Source organism: Etheostoma spectabile, chromosome 12, assembly GCF_008692095.1.
Source record: "Etheostoma spectabile isolate EspeVRDwgs_2016 chromosome 12, UIUC_Espe_1.0, whole genome shotgun sequence".
Lineage (NCBI taxonomy): Eukaryota > Metazoa > Chordata > Actinopteri > Perciformes > Percidae > Etheostoma > Etheostoma spectabile.
Window position 1 is genome coordinate 10,772,796 of NC_045744.1, and position 14,618 is coordinate 10,787,413.

Genomic DNA, 14,618 nt, shown 5'->3' on the forward strand with positions numbered 1-14,618 from the left:
CCTCGAAAAACGCTGTGCTGCCAATTATTCCTCTGAGCAGGAATCACGTTTAGTCTTGGAAAGGATACTGAATGAATAGCTTGTGTACAAGAATTTCCTGCAACTGTCTGTAGTAGGTCAAATGGAAAACACAATCACTGGCTACATGATTGCAGTGACAGTGTGCAGACTGCAAGATGAAATGGGGAGGTGGGAAAGTAATCAGTAACCTTAACGGTTAAAATGTTCTTACTCTCTCTGATGTTCTCCCACGTCCACTGGTCATTCTTGAAGAAAGGATGTCTCTTGATCTCATCTACACCATTACGGCCAAGTCGAACTTCCCTGTGGGGGTCAGGGAGGACATATCACATGATCATGTCAACCGGCATGCGCATGACTTTCAATATACCAATAGAAGCAGTTCAATATCCCTAGTTCAATAACTCGATGCAATGAAGTGCATACATGTGTTATTATGGATATGTCAATTAAGATTCTTTCCACTGAGGGTCCTCTAAAATGTGAAACAATCAATGCCTAAACAAGGAGAGGGTAGTGCTTAGTATGCCAATATCTAACCTGTCCGTCAGGAAAGCACAAATGAGATTCTTGGCGTCATTGGAGATGTCACTGTCGTCAGGGAAGGTCAGGGCATTCTTGTGGTTCATAATTTTGCTGTAGGTCCCCACCAGGGAGTCGGCATAGAAAGGAGTGTCGCCTGTGCACAACACAAGACAAACAAAAGCCATGGGTTACTGATATGCCCACAGTAAGAACAAACTGTTGTTTCATACATACACACTGAACAGGAAAAAATACACAGGAACGCTTATCTTTATGTTTGACATTTGTTGTTTAACAAACTTCATATTATGAATAAGAATTATAAAAAGGGAAAATATTAGCCTTGTTCTTCACAAGAAATGCTTAAAATCTGTAACTCACCAACTAGCATTTCGTACAGGAACACTCCCACTGACCACCAGTCACACTCTCGGCCATAATAGCCATCTCCTCCTTGAGATTTCAGTACCTCAGGCGAAATGTAGTCTGGAGTTCCCACTGCTGTGTCGCATCGTACCATACCATCCTGAACAATAATCACAATTTCAATACTTTTTTTTCCTGTAATGATACATCCCTTAAGAATTGTCTGTCAAAAATCTAGAATGCTTTTCAGAGACCTGAATAATCAGTGAAACTAAATGTGATACCTTGTTCATTTTCATGCAGGTCCCAAAGTCTGCCAGTTTTAAGTGGCCTGCTTTGTCTAGCAACATGTTATCAGGCTTCACGTCCCTGAGAAGGCAAAAATACAGTGATATCAAACACATAAACACACACAAACAGTATGTCCAACTCAAGCATTTAACAAGAAGACTAAAGAACTTCTCATGCCTTTGTGGACAGTTACGGTTGGAACTGATCAAGGGTGCAACCTGGAAAAATAGCTCTCCTAATCAGCAGTGTCTGAGGGTGCTGCAGTGCTCTGCAGTGATAGGTCAGATGTAATGAGGTATGAAGGAGGCAGGGAACTGAGGGGGAGGAATGTACGTTTTCTTGAAATTTCTTTTCACTACAACTTCCAGCAAACTAATGGAAAAATGGCAGAGAGCCATTTAATCCAAATGTCATGTAGTGAATTTAACAACATTGCAGCTGTGCTTAGTGTATACAATAATCGGTTACTATTTAAAAGGAAAAAAACTATTTCAGGGATGTTGTGTACAGTCATTTTATCAATAAAAAGATAGATTGATTATCCAACTACTCCAAGATATATTACAGATCCACAGCTAACATCATAGAAAAGAACTGAAGATAAGCAACTAATAATAGACTATTTAAATCTCATAAAAAAATCTTGATCATAAATAAATCCAATGCTGAAAGATTACAAATAAAAATGATACAAACAATAAAAAAGCATTCACAACTTATTTAAAAACCTATAACCAGTTTGAGATACAGGTAGAAAAGCTAGATTTTATACGGGACATGTGGCACTGTAATGTTAGGAAAGCATTAGTTTTGGAAAAACCTATAGTTAGAACACTAGCAAGTAACTAGCATTTATGCTAAAAACAGTACCTCTGACCATGGACTTCCTGCTTATTACAAAATCCCCTTAGATCATATGTCGCCTCCACACCTTTTATATCCTACTGTGTATCTCACTGTTGCCAAGAACCATAAAAAAATTAATGATTTTGCACAGTCGCATTAGACGAGGTTTCACAGGCAATGAAATGAGACTATGACAACTTAAGGACTGCCTCACAGTTGTAAGAAATGGCACTTTTCATCAGAACTGAATCTCATCCATGTGATGGACTGCAGACAATTTCAAAACCAAACCAACAAACACAAAGGAAACATGGAGGTTTTGTTGTTACCTGTGAATGAAGCCCATGGAGTGGATTCCGTCCAACGCCAGCACCACTTCAGCTGTGTAAAAGCGGGCCCACTTCTCTGGGACGTCATAGTTGCTCATCAAGTTTACCAAGTCACCACCCGGCATGTATTCCATCACCATGTAGAGGTAGCGGTCATCTTGGAATGCAAAAAAGAGCTGCAGAAAAGAAAAAATTAGTTAAAACAATGATCAAAAAGAAAATGGTCAGTTCAAAGTGAACAAATCTCTTACCAATTAATTTCTGACTCACGCATAAGGCTGCATTTATATACTGTGGCCTGCAGATATTAATATCACACTATGTTAATAGGTTGTAGATGCTTTAGATCGACCACATCATACCTGCACCACCCATGAGCTGTTGGCAAAAGCCATGATGTCCCTCTCCTCCCAAAAGAAAGCAGAGTCCGACCTCTTGATCATCTCAAACTTGCTTAGCAGCTTCATGGCGTATACTTTGCTTGTGGCTTTGTGTCTTACCTGGAAAAGATGGAAGAGGAGACAATCAGTTAGGTGTTTGTGTAACACACAACACATTTTCTATTATTAATAAAAAGGATATCACTGCAACTTTAAGGTTTAAAGAGTTTTATGAATAAAAAGAAGGCATTCTTACCAACTGCACCTCTCCAAATGCTCCCCTCCCAATAACTTTGACCACCTCATAGTCCACCGCTTTCATTCGTAGATCCCGAATTTTACTAATGGTTTCCTTATCTGGGAGAAGAAAAAAAAAAAAAAAAAAAAAAAAAATCACAGGTAAAGACTAATGTTAATAGAAAATAGAGGCTATACAAGCTGATGTCGTTGCATCTTATCTTTCAAGTGAATATGGTTGATGATATAAGGTACATGAGAGAGTTTGCCGAGTATGGCTTTTGTTATTAAAATGACAGTTTCCTAGAGTTGGATTTTGTCTGGGAAATCAGCTACCCAGTTTTCTTTTTTTTCTTTTTTTAATTACCTAACATCATTTGGGTGTCACTTTAGGTCTCACATAGCAGAGATTGACTGTCATAGCAACAGCCAGCCTATTAGCAAAAAGGTGACAGCACTTCTCCGCACAGCTGAGAGCTGCTGCTCAGGGATAGTTTGTTGCTTACTGAGTGCTGGTTTCTCCATGACGCAACAATGCAAGCTCTCCTAGGGCTGATTGTATTTACTGTTCAGGGGTGGGGTTAATTTCCAATTCACATGGGTCACAACTGGCACTGAAACACAGAAAACGGGGATGCGGGGCACGCAAGCTAAATGGATCTAAAAGATAAAAAACAAGGCCTGAGTTATTTGAATAAGAACATTTAAGAGTGAGTCATTTCCACTGTGAGCATAGGTTCCTGGGATCATAAAAAAATCCCAGAGGACCCAAAATACATAAACTATGTTTATAAATGGTACAAATAGGATTAATGTTGCTGGTGCTGTAGAGATACACTCACCGGCCACTTTTTTAGGTACACCTGTCCAACTGCTCGTTAACACTTAATTTCTAAGCAGCCAATCACATGGCGGCAACTCAGTGCATTTAGGCATATAGACATGGTCAAGAGAATCTCCTGCAGTTCAAACCGAGCATCAGTATGGGAAGAAAGGTGATTTGAGTGACTTTGAACGTGGCATGATTGTTGGTGCCAGAAGGGCTGGTCTGAGTATTTCAGAAACTGCTCATCTACTGGGATTTTCACACACAACCATCTCTAGGGTTTTACAGAGAATGGTCCAAAAAAGAAAAAACATCCAGTGAGCGGCATTTTCTGTGGGCGGAATGCCTTGTTGATGCCAGAGGTCAGAGGAGAATGGCCAGACTGGTTCGAGCTGATAAAAGGGCAACAGTGACTCAAATAACCACCCGTTACACCAAGGTGGGCAGAAGAGCATCTCTGAACGCACAGTACGTCGAACTTTGAGGCAGATGGCTACAGCAGCAGAAGCCCACATCGGGTGCCACTCCTTTCAGCTAAGAACAGGAAACTGAGACTACAATTTGCACAAGCTCATCGAAATTGGACAATGAAGATTGGGAAAAACGTTGCCTGGTCTGATGAGTCTCGATTTCTGCTGCGACGGGTCGGATGGTAGGGTCAGAATTTGGCGTCTACAACATGAAAGCATGGATCCATCCTCCCTTGTATCAACGGTTCAGGTGGTGGTGGTGGTGTCATGGTGTGGGGAAATTTTCTTGGCACTCTTTGGGCCCCTTGGTACCAATTGAGCATTGTTGCAACGCCACAGCCTACCTGAGTATTGTTGCTGACCATTCCATCCCTTTATGACCATAATGTACCCAACTTCTGATGGCTACTTTCAGCAGGATAATGCGCCATGTCATAAAGCTGGAACACCACAAAAGGTTTTTCCTTGAAATGAAATGATTCGCTGTACCAAAGGGCCCTTTTCCACATTAAACCAGTTTCCAATCCAAAGAGCATTTTTGGGTTTGGGGGGAAACCGGGAAAAGTTTCCCGCATCAGGATGGGGCACCCAAAAAAAATTGCGGCAACTGTGGGGATGCCATATTTTTTTTGGGCCCCAAACCCCTGGGGAATGCTTCCAGCCCCCTTTGGGTTGAATCTGCCCAAAAATTTTGGGGCATTCTGAAGGAAAAAAGGGGCCCAAACCCGGGTTACTGATGGGGTCCTAAAAAAGGGCCGGTGGGGGTTTTAACTGTGTTTATTTGCATGTCCCGGGGGGGGGCGAGGGGGATTTTTTAGTGGTTTACGCAACAGTACATGTGTGTGTTTCGGGTCCCAAACCCAAAGAGAGAAATGAGAGTAAAAAACCCTTTTCGGGCCGTTTAAATTCAACTACTGGCCATTTCCCCTCAAAGCACCCTAGTCCCCATTACACATCCTTTAAATTTACTTTTGCAAACTTGGCTTTCCCCAAAAAGAAATGTCCCAAGAGTAATTGAGGAATGTAAGGGCATTTTTTAGCCCGGGGGTTTTCCAATGGTTGGTTTGATTTAAAATAAACCACAAAAATTTTAGTTTTACTCAAACTGATAAAAAGCCCCATTAAGACTACAAGAGAAGTCTCACTTCTACAGGGTTCACAAACACAGCGGCAATCCTTTCCCCATGAAAGCCGTCACTGTCCGAGCAATACAGCACACAAATATTAATCTTAATAGATCTATAGAAGTGAAAGGTTTATTTACTAGAGAATAGTTCTTGAGAAACAAAGGAAAATAAAAAGCGAAGGCTACAAAACATGCCACAAAAAGGAGGGAGATTATGCTGAGTTATAACAAGGGCAGGGGGGGAAGTAAGATTTTTTTGTTATTGGTGGGGGTTTTTTTGTTAAATTTATATGTTTTTCTTAGAAATCAGAAATTAAAGACATTCTCAAAAGTCATGAGCTCTCCAAATGCCATGGGGGAAAAACGGGGGGGAAACCTAAAATAGTTAGGATAGTTCCATTCCCAAAAAAAAGGAAGTAAAAAAAAGAATTGGGCAGTTATACTAGATCTGTCAAAAGATAGATTTAACCTCATATTTCCTTTTATTTGGGATTCCCCCTTTAAAGGTTCCCCGTTGGGGCATGTGAAAAAAAGAAGCCATCAGATCGCACATGTGGGCACCAGCCTTTTTGAAAGCCCTTTGGGGACACTAAGCAGCAGACACCTATTGTGTCCAAGCCTACATAGAGGCGGTGACCCACAAACAGCCTTCTTTTCTGAGCCTAGGCGTATACCCATTTGTGGCAAGGTCCGCCAACACAAATGGTTCAAGTGGAAGACGTGGAGAGACCAGCGTTAAAGGAGGACATAGGGGGAAAGGCATGATAGGAGCTACTTACATCTACTCAAAAAGTTGTCAATGCTCTTGTTTTTCCTCAGGGCAGGGAAGTCCAGGTCATACACCAGTGCGTCCAGCCCATCCTGCGGGGAGAGAGAAGGTTAACAAGCAGGCAAACCAAGCTACACTAACACACACACAAGTAAAAAGCAAACAGTGTCCTAGAATGTTTGTGTCTGAAGCACAGCTTTGAACAGACGTCTGCATGTAGTTAGAAGGAGGCTTCCAGCCAGGATTACAATAATGTCTAGGAGGGATTTAGCATACTACAAATATCTGGATTTCATTGCTACTGTAAACCGTCAAAAGTTTCTTAAAGTGATTCAAAATCCACTGTGATCTACTAGGGATCTCAAAGAGCCGTTTTTAAATGGGGCCGCAAAACATGTCTTGCATGTTGTCTGCCATGGACATTCCTTAGGTCAATTTAAATGTACTAAATCATTGTTGTAGCACTGGCAGAAAATATTTCAAATGTATACCGTGCATCTATAAATGCATGTGAGGAATTAAGAAACAAATTCTGCCGTTTTAAACAATGATGACGCTGTTTGAATGGGCCAAACTGGTATTGCAAACACTACTTTGCAGCATCACGTACTGTAACAAAGTTAATTGCCAAAAAAAAAAAAAAACATGTCTGGTTTGAGTGCCGTCAAGGTTATGTTACTGATAGTCACACAGTTGAAAGTGGGTGTGCGGTTACTTCCCTGGAAGAAAAGAGAGAGGGTGCACATATGGATGAGTGACAGCGGGAACTTGCAAGTAGATCATGGAGCCCAATGTTAGTTACTGTACATTTCTCTGGTTTATCAGGGAATTGTATGAACTTCCCTGCAGACTGGATTCTCTACTAACAGTGAAAGAGTTCTTTTGTGATGTTTTGTTTTTGATTTTGTCCTTGCAGTCCATACCGCCGGAAAACCATAAAGCCAGTAAGCAAACATGGATATTGTTAAAATGAATGTTTCACCGTTCTACAGCTTTTCTACAATGAGTGTGTTTACATGGACAGTATCCTGGTTAAGACAGGGTTTTTAAGTATCCCATTTTTGGGTTTGAGCATGTAATCATTATATCCCAATTTCAGGAACCTGGATAAGCCCTTATTACGTTTATGAGAAACCTGATTGTGCTTGCTGGAGTACTCCAAAAGAAACCTGGATATGTTGCATGTATACATGTTATCCTGGTTTCTGAGCTCTGCCAAATGCCTGTGCAGGTCAAGTGAACAGAAACACAAACAATGGCGATGGAGAAAGCATCTAATTTCTGGAGCAACAAATACACAGATTTTTCTGGAGTCTTTTCGTAGTGAAAAGAGACATAGTATCAACTTTTCCCCTGGAGGCAAAACAAAGTCTCCCATGCTTTCTGACCAAGGTCTGGAAGCTGAAGCAGCAACGGTTAACAAAATGTTTCCTATTGCTCTCATCTACCATTGCCATTTTGTTAATGTAAACATCACAGGCACCTGCACAAATAACATGCAGTAGTCAGTAACCTGGATACTAGCATTTCTCATATATATGAGGATGTTATAGACCACATTTCTCTGTGTCCATGTCCACATGATATCCCGAATATGTTTAAACCGTGACATGCCTCATAACCGCAATACTCATGTTCAAGTAAACACGCATACCGGTAATTGTATTTGCCTGGCTGGTGTTCAAAAGGGAATGCCTAGTAGATTTTGACAGGATAACCATATGCATAATTTCCCACCCTTGTAACAAAGTTTTTAATAAAAGCAACTGAAGAACCTAAGTACCTTTTGATGACTACAGCAACATGGTGGTGATTAACAATAACTGTACAGTGACGAAAACTGTGTGACTTCATAATACAGTGCTGCATCAAATTAAAAATAATGATGCAATAGCTACAATATTGTAATCACAAGAGCTACAAACATACAGCTCAAGCTAGATGGTCTCTAGCTAGGCAGGAGCATAAATGCTACTGGCAGGATTTAATCTAATCTTTCATAATCCAGAATGGCTGAGAGAAGACATGCACTCCACAACCACATACAGTTATGCATTCCCTCTAGCAGGTGTGAGCCAGATGCTAACACCGAGCATCTTCTGACATTTTCCCATTGGGTCACCTAGCCCACAGTTTCTTTCTTCAAAAGGGCCAGAGATACATATTGCAGCTAATCTGCTAGGAATGTATGAATCAGAAAATGTCACAATTCAATTCCGATTTTCTGGCTTGCAATTCAATTTAATATAAATTTAATTAAAAAATGATTCTCGATTAAAAAAACGATTCACAGTATGTAAATGTAGTTACTTTTCCCATGTACAGTATGTATGTATGTGTCCATATTATTCATGAGGATTTGTTTGTTATTTGTTATTTTAACATCCTGTTATGATGTATGTGTATGTTGTGTGTGATATCTGTAAGCTACTGGGACATTGAATTTCCCCTTGGGGATCAATAAAGTATCTATCATGCGATTGCAGTAGACATACAATAAAAAGGAAATTTAAAAAATATGAATTGTTTTTTGGAATTCTATGAATCGATTTTGAATCAATAGAGCTTGAATTGTTTCTCTGAACTCACTATCACAGCAAGAATCTTGTCAGTCCTGTAATGTGAATGATGTTCTGTTAAAATATTCAGAGGATTCCTTTTTGCATCTCTGAGCAAAACAATGATGACACATGGTGAATCAGCAGCTCAGACAAGGCAAGGTATCCTCTTAAGTCACTCTATGAGACAAAACAAGCAAGAGCCCTGCAGGATGGGTGGAAGCAGGGAAGAAGGCAGATGGAGGGGTTAAAGGAGACATGGGAGGTGAAGAATGACTGGTGGGAATAACAAAAGCAACATAGGCAGAATGTGGGAAATTAATGAGAGTGTAACTTGTGATCAGCATACTACTTGAGCTGAAAGCCATCATCTGCATAAATCAGGAAGGAAAATTTTCACAAGACAGACCATATGCTGGGGGAAAGGAGGTCTTGTTGGCCATACAGTATCCAAAAGCTGAAGAGCTGAGTTCTTCAGGACCCTAATCACAAGGCTCTGGGCTCAGCAATGCACGTTTGCATAACTTCCTGCCGCAGAGAACTCTGGACAGCCACAGTTACATTCCTTAACAGGACTGTACACGTCAGAGAGCTATTTTAGGTATGTGGCCAAACAAGTTCTCAACAAAAAGTGAAGGAAGGGAGGGAGGGAAAAAATCTATCCCAAGTAAAGAGTCACACAGTGAGCCTTTTTTCAAATCAGCACTAGTGGCTAACACTATGACGGAAAAGAGGAGGGAGTGTAGGGCTGGTGCATGTGGGGCTGGCTTGTCCAATAGTAGAACAAATGAAGGAAAAAAGTAAAAAAATAAAAATCAAAAGACAGCCATCAGCTAAGAGTCTCCTACTAACACCAGTGTATTAAAAGAACCAGATTTAGTCAGTGAAACACTGTAGAACAAAGCTACTGTACAACATCAAATTGGCAATCTGAAGAAGCAAGATTGTGTAGCTCTGGGTGTGTGAGAGAAATTATTCCAGGTTTGAATCACAGCATTTGCATCTCTGCTGAGGTGTCAGCTATCTTCATGGAATTATATATGCAGGTTTTTTTACAGCATGAACTATCTGATTTCATTATTGGAGGTTGCCAAATCGAGTACTTCACTTAATGTATTCTATTGTTAGACAAAAACATGTAGTACTGGTGAGACAGGGATGTATGGAAAGAGGGTTGAGAGGAGGACAAAAGAAAAAGAGAGAAAAGAGGCAGAGTAAAAGGAGAGAAGGGGAGGCAAGAAGTCTTGAAGCATTTTTTAAAATATAGGGATGCAACAATGCATTGTGAATCGGTTACAAATCAATTAAAATGTGTGGAGATTACGAACGGCTGATATAAAAAATGAATTGTGATGACATTTTGAAAGACGGGCGTGACGCTAGCTAACATTACACAGCAGGTACCATTAGCTATAACGTTAGCCAGCTTAAACAGGGTTAAAATGCTGACTATCTAAACTGTGTAAAGTGTGAGAGCATTTCACTAGAAACAATTTTGACACCGGGACGTTCAAAATTCTGCAGCTAAAGACACAGACTAGCTGCACTTTGACACACATGGCCACTGCCGCTGTAAACAACAGAGACGGGACTTTATGCTACACAAGTCCAGCCCTGTAAGCTCGTGTTGTGCTCAATGTGGCTGTAAAATACCCTTCTGCCATCAAGTCTGTTCTTTTTGACGTTTAACAGCAAATACCTGATGAAAAACGTTATTGCAATTAAAATAATAAAAATTTGACCTTATGGCCTCCAAGCCGTTCTTTAACTTAACGTTTATTTTTTGCTATTTAAGATAAAATACAATTCCAGTGTCACTTTTGATAAGAGGACAAATAGAAAACACACAAGAAAATTGGCATCCATGATGAAAAAAAACGTGTACCACAAAAATGGAAAAGAAGATGCTGCACTTTTGCAGATAAATAGTAATACAATCAGTAATATTTAATACAATCTAAATATGAAATGTATGTGGACCTGTGGTCATGGATCGAGCCTTTAGCCTCGGAGACATCCTCAATTACTGTAGGGAAAGCCCGAGAGCATAAGACACTATCAATAAAATCTAAAAACGTTTGTGAGAATGTGTACTGAAAAATAGAATATACATAATACTAACAATCTACCCTTTTAGAAACCAAGCAAAACCATGCAAAAAAGTCCCTCAAGTGCAAAAACGCATTGGGTAATACCAGTCCACTATGTAGTCTTGGAAAAATCGCTGGGAAACCAAACCAGAGCTTGCAGGACTCTATGCTATCCTATATCTGCTGATGCTGCTTCAGCCAGAGGGCGACACATCCCTGGGATTACTAAATAATAATGTTTAAAAAACCCATCTTATCACCCTAATAATGAAAAGCGGCAATTATGTAAATATATATATATATATATATATATATAGTTAGGGCCTATCCAAAACGCACAAGCCAGTGGTTGACATTACATATGGCAATTATTTCTTTAAGCTTTAGGGGAGAGAAATCCACACACACAAGCTCTTTTCCAGACATTAAAGTCTGAGTTAAAATTTCCATGGAGACTCAGCCACATCATCCCTTTCTGCATGCCAGCACAAGGCATGTGGACTGGCCTAAGTCAAACCCTACTTCTCACTTCCTTTTCTGCCACCTCTTCAAGACAATATGCTTTCCACATGTGAGCAATTGTGCAGACAGCTATTCAATTTGCCATGCAAATAAAGGCACTTCCATTGCAGGCTGTGCCCATGTAAACACAATGATGATTGTACAAACCAATGATGCCGGTCATAGCATGCAGCACCACATTGCTTCCTCACAGCTAGGTTTTAGCTACAGGCCGTCAGACAGAAATGGAATAGCCATCTGATTTGGGATTTATCAATTTGGTATCACCAAGAGACTCATTTCATTTTTTTAGTAAAGTTTCTGGTCCAAACTCTTTTTACACACGCTTTCTGTATTGTAATATCTACTGACAGAAAATCCCATTTACCTAGAAAGACTACATATCTAACAACTGTATGGGATAAATGGCACTGACAGTGAACCCAGGGGTGGCAAAACAGGGGCATTCCATTTCCTTATGAGGTCCCAGTGACCGAGAATTGCTGTCACAAATGCTTTCATGTCAAAATATAATTGAGTTATTCCAACAGTGGAGAGCACTCACGTGTTTCCACTGACTGGGCTCTGGATTCTCAAGCGAAACTCTACTGTCCCGCCTGATCTGCCCAGGATTTCTGACCTCGCCCTAACAAATAACCATCTTATTAAACAGCTACACAGTTTATTTCGACAACCTTCACTGGACAGGGGTCGCAGAGTTCTTCACAAGGAACTGGGGCTGTAGCCCTTAAGAAATAAGATGAAAGAAAATCAGGAGGCTATAAATTTTAATGGGTAAATCAAAAGGAGAGTGTTCCATTATTAAAATACTGGATCATTTTAGTATGCATTCCTGCACATAATCAGTCAGTTGAGGGAATGCAGAGCTACAAATAGCTCAGCAAATTGTTGTTCCCGTAGCTGAATAGCTGAAGAGAACAGTTTACAACTGACAGCACTGAATCTTTCTGACAATAAGGATGGATCAAATGGTGACAATAACCATTACCACAAATACATGTTTTTCAACTCAAGACTATTAATTTATCATAAAATTGACCAAGCTAGTAGTTTTCTATATATAAGCTGTGCAAAGTATAGCGTGGCTGAAATCAGTAATCTACCACAATCAAAATGTAACTTTACGCAACTTAAAAGGAGAATTCCGGTGGATTTCAAAATGTAGCTCTGAGTGTTGTCAGTAGAGAAAGAAAACCAAGACAATCGGTGCAGCCTACACCGTGTTATCGTCCTGCTAGAGTTAGCACCCAACAGGTTTAAACAAGGTAAGTTTTAAACACCTTTTTAGCCAATAATGTGTTAAAAATGTCATTACCAGTGCCTACCCATGTGCAGGGATTCCTTCTGAGGGAACACTTTGAATCTAACTGCTGTTGATGTGACAGAAATACATGAATGTTCTGCTAATTCAGCTCTGTATAGTTCCTGTGTTGATACTGCAAGGAGTGCTTCGGGACCAACTACAAACTTGAACACGAAAAAGAGACTCAAACATATTTTTAAAAATAAACATATGCTTATTTTTTAAAAGTGCTTTTGTCCAACTAGCAGGAGACAAGTTATAATTGAGGTAAGTTTGGAGACACTAGCTTATTTAAATCATTAAAATTGATAGCCTACATATTTTAGTTTCATCTCTTTCCGGTGTTGGTTTGTAGACGGTCCCTAAGCTCTCTAACGGCCGTCTCAACACAGGAACGAAACACAGCTCAATTAACACAACTTTCATTAATTTCTTTCACATCTACTGCAGTCAGATTCACTGTGTTCCCTCTGAAGGAATCACCTTACATGGGTAGGCACTTGTAATGACATTTTGAACATGTTTAGAGGCTAAAAACATGTTTAAAACTTGCCGTTTCAGCCCGGTGCTAACTCTAGCAGGAGGATAAAACAGTGTAGGCAGCACCGATTCTTCTAACTCCAAATTTACAAACAACAGCACTACATGTTGTAATCCACCGGAATTCTCCTTTAACAAGCTTAAAAATAGAAACCACCAGATGGTCCTTTAAATAATAATGGGGGATCTCATGATTTGACTAAATCTCCAGGTTATACTGTATGTCAAGTACACCTTGTAAAAATGTAATTGTATAAGTGTATTAATGACAATCTTCTTCTTCTGCCAAACTGTGCAGATTGGTCTTTAAGTCTAGAACTGAATACAGACCTGCACTATCAGTGCCGACAACACCTTGCAGGTAAGATTTGTCCATTAAAGGCAAAGGTCGCGAGAACAAGGGCAGGCCCTCTACATAGGCAAGACAAGGAGTGACTGTACTCTTACTGGCTGTTAGTCAAGTTAGGCCCTGGCAGATTGACTATGCAAGGCAATTAGGGGGCATGCCAGTAAAATGGTTCTACAAATCATTCTCAAGGCTCTCTAAGGCAGTTCTGACTGAAAACTGTCCCTATGCCTGTACAAAAGTTTTTCATGGCCACAACCACCATCTGTAGACCCAGGGTTTGCTGTGTGATAGTTCCCTTGTAATTCCTAAAATGTCAGTTGAAATCGGAAACCATGCCACATTCTGACTCCGGCAACAGGACAGTAAACGGAGGGGAAAGAACAAAAAATGAACATAAAGAATTAAAATCTTTCACACTAGCAATTTTTACTCCAGAGCTTATTTGACAAACAGCACCATATAATTATAATGGTGTTATTAGTAATAACACCTCCTTCAATTAGTCAACATAAATATTGGGATAAAATACAATTTGAGTGGCAAATACTGGCGGGTTTTAACCTGCAAATATGATTTTTAGCACATTATTATATAATTTCATGTAGCATTTTAGCTCATTTTGCCTTTTTGTGTCACAACAGCCTACGACATGAACTGTAACACTTACAGTGTTGTTAATTATCAATATCAGCTTATTCTAACAATATTCTAAATGCCTTAAATGAACAGCAGTCGCCCTAGTCTGGATCAACCGAAGGACATTTCCAGGATAAAGCCCGGTAAAATGTCAGGCTTTGCTCTCTCTGTGTTGCAAATCTCAAAATCCATTTGCTACAGGAAACAGCAAACTTCAAGCTAGGAAGCTATTTGGAAAATGACAAGTTTTTAAGAAAATTTGTATTGTGCAACAAGACAGGCCTGCTTGGTTCTTTTGGTGAATGCTTATAAAGATTTAGAAAGAATGTGTACATACTATATAACTGGGACGTTTTGGGACCGATTGGCAGACTTGCTGTGGAAGAAGTACTGATGTACTATACTGGTATACTGGTAAGAAAATAAATTACGTT

At 39.9% G+C, this 14,618-nt stretch overlaps 1 protein-coding gene across 1 annotated transcript in view; it reads right to left on the reverse strand.

Annotated features, from left to right (window-relative positions):
* rock1 (Rho-associated, coiled-coil containing protein kinase 1) overlaps positions 1-14,618 on the reverse strand; it is a 31,845-nt gene that overhangs the window by 13,543 nt on the left and 3,684 nt on the right. The window contains exons 2-9 of the mRNA XM_032530612.1: positions 6,197-6,278; positions 3,015-3,115; positions 2,741-2,878; positions 2,379-2,554; positions 1,197-1,281; positions 928-1,072; positions 562-700; positions 233-324 (exon numbers count right to left, since the gene is read on the reverse strand). Of these exons, the coding sequence (XP_032386503.1) occupies positions 233-324; positions 562-700; positions 928-1,072; positions 1,197-1,281; positions 2,379-2,554; positions 2,741-2,878; positions 3,015-3,115; positions 6,197-6,278 (958 nt within the window). The remainder of the gene's footprint in view (positions 1-232; positions 325-561; positions 701-927; positions 1,073-1,196; positions 1,282-2,378; positions 2,555-2,740; positions 2,879-3,014; positions 3,116-6,196; positions 6,279-14,618) is intronic.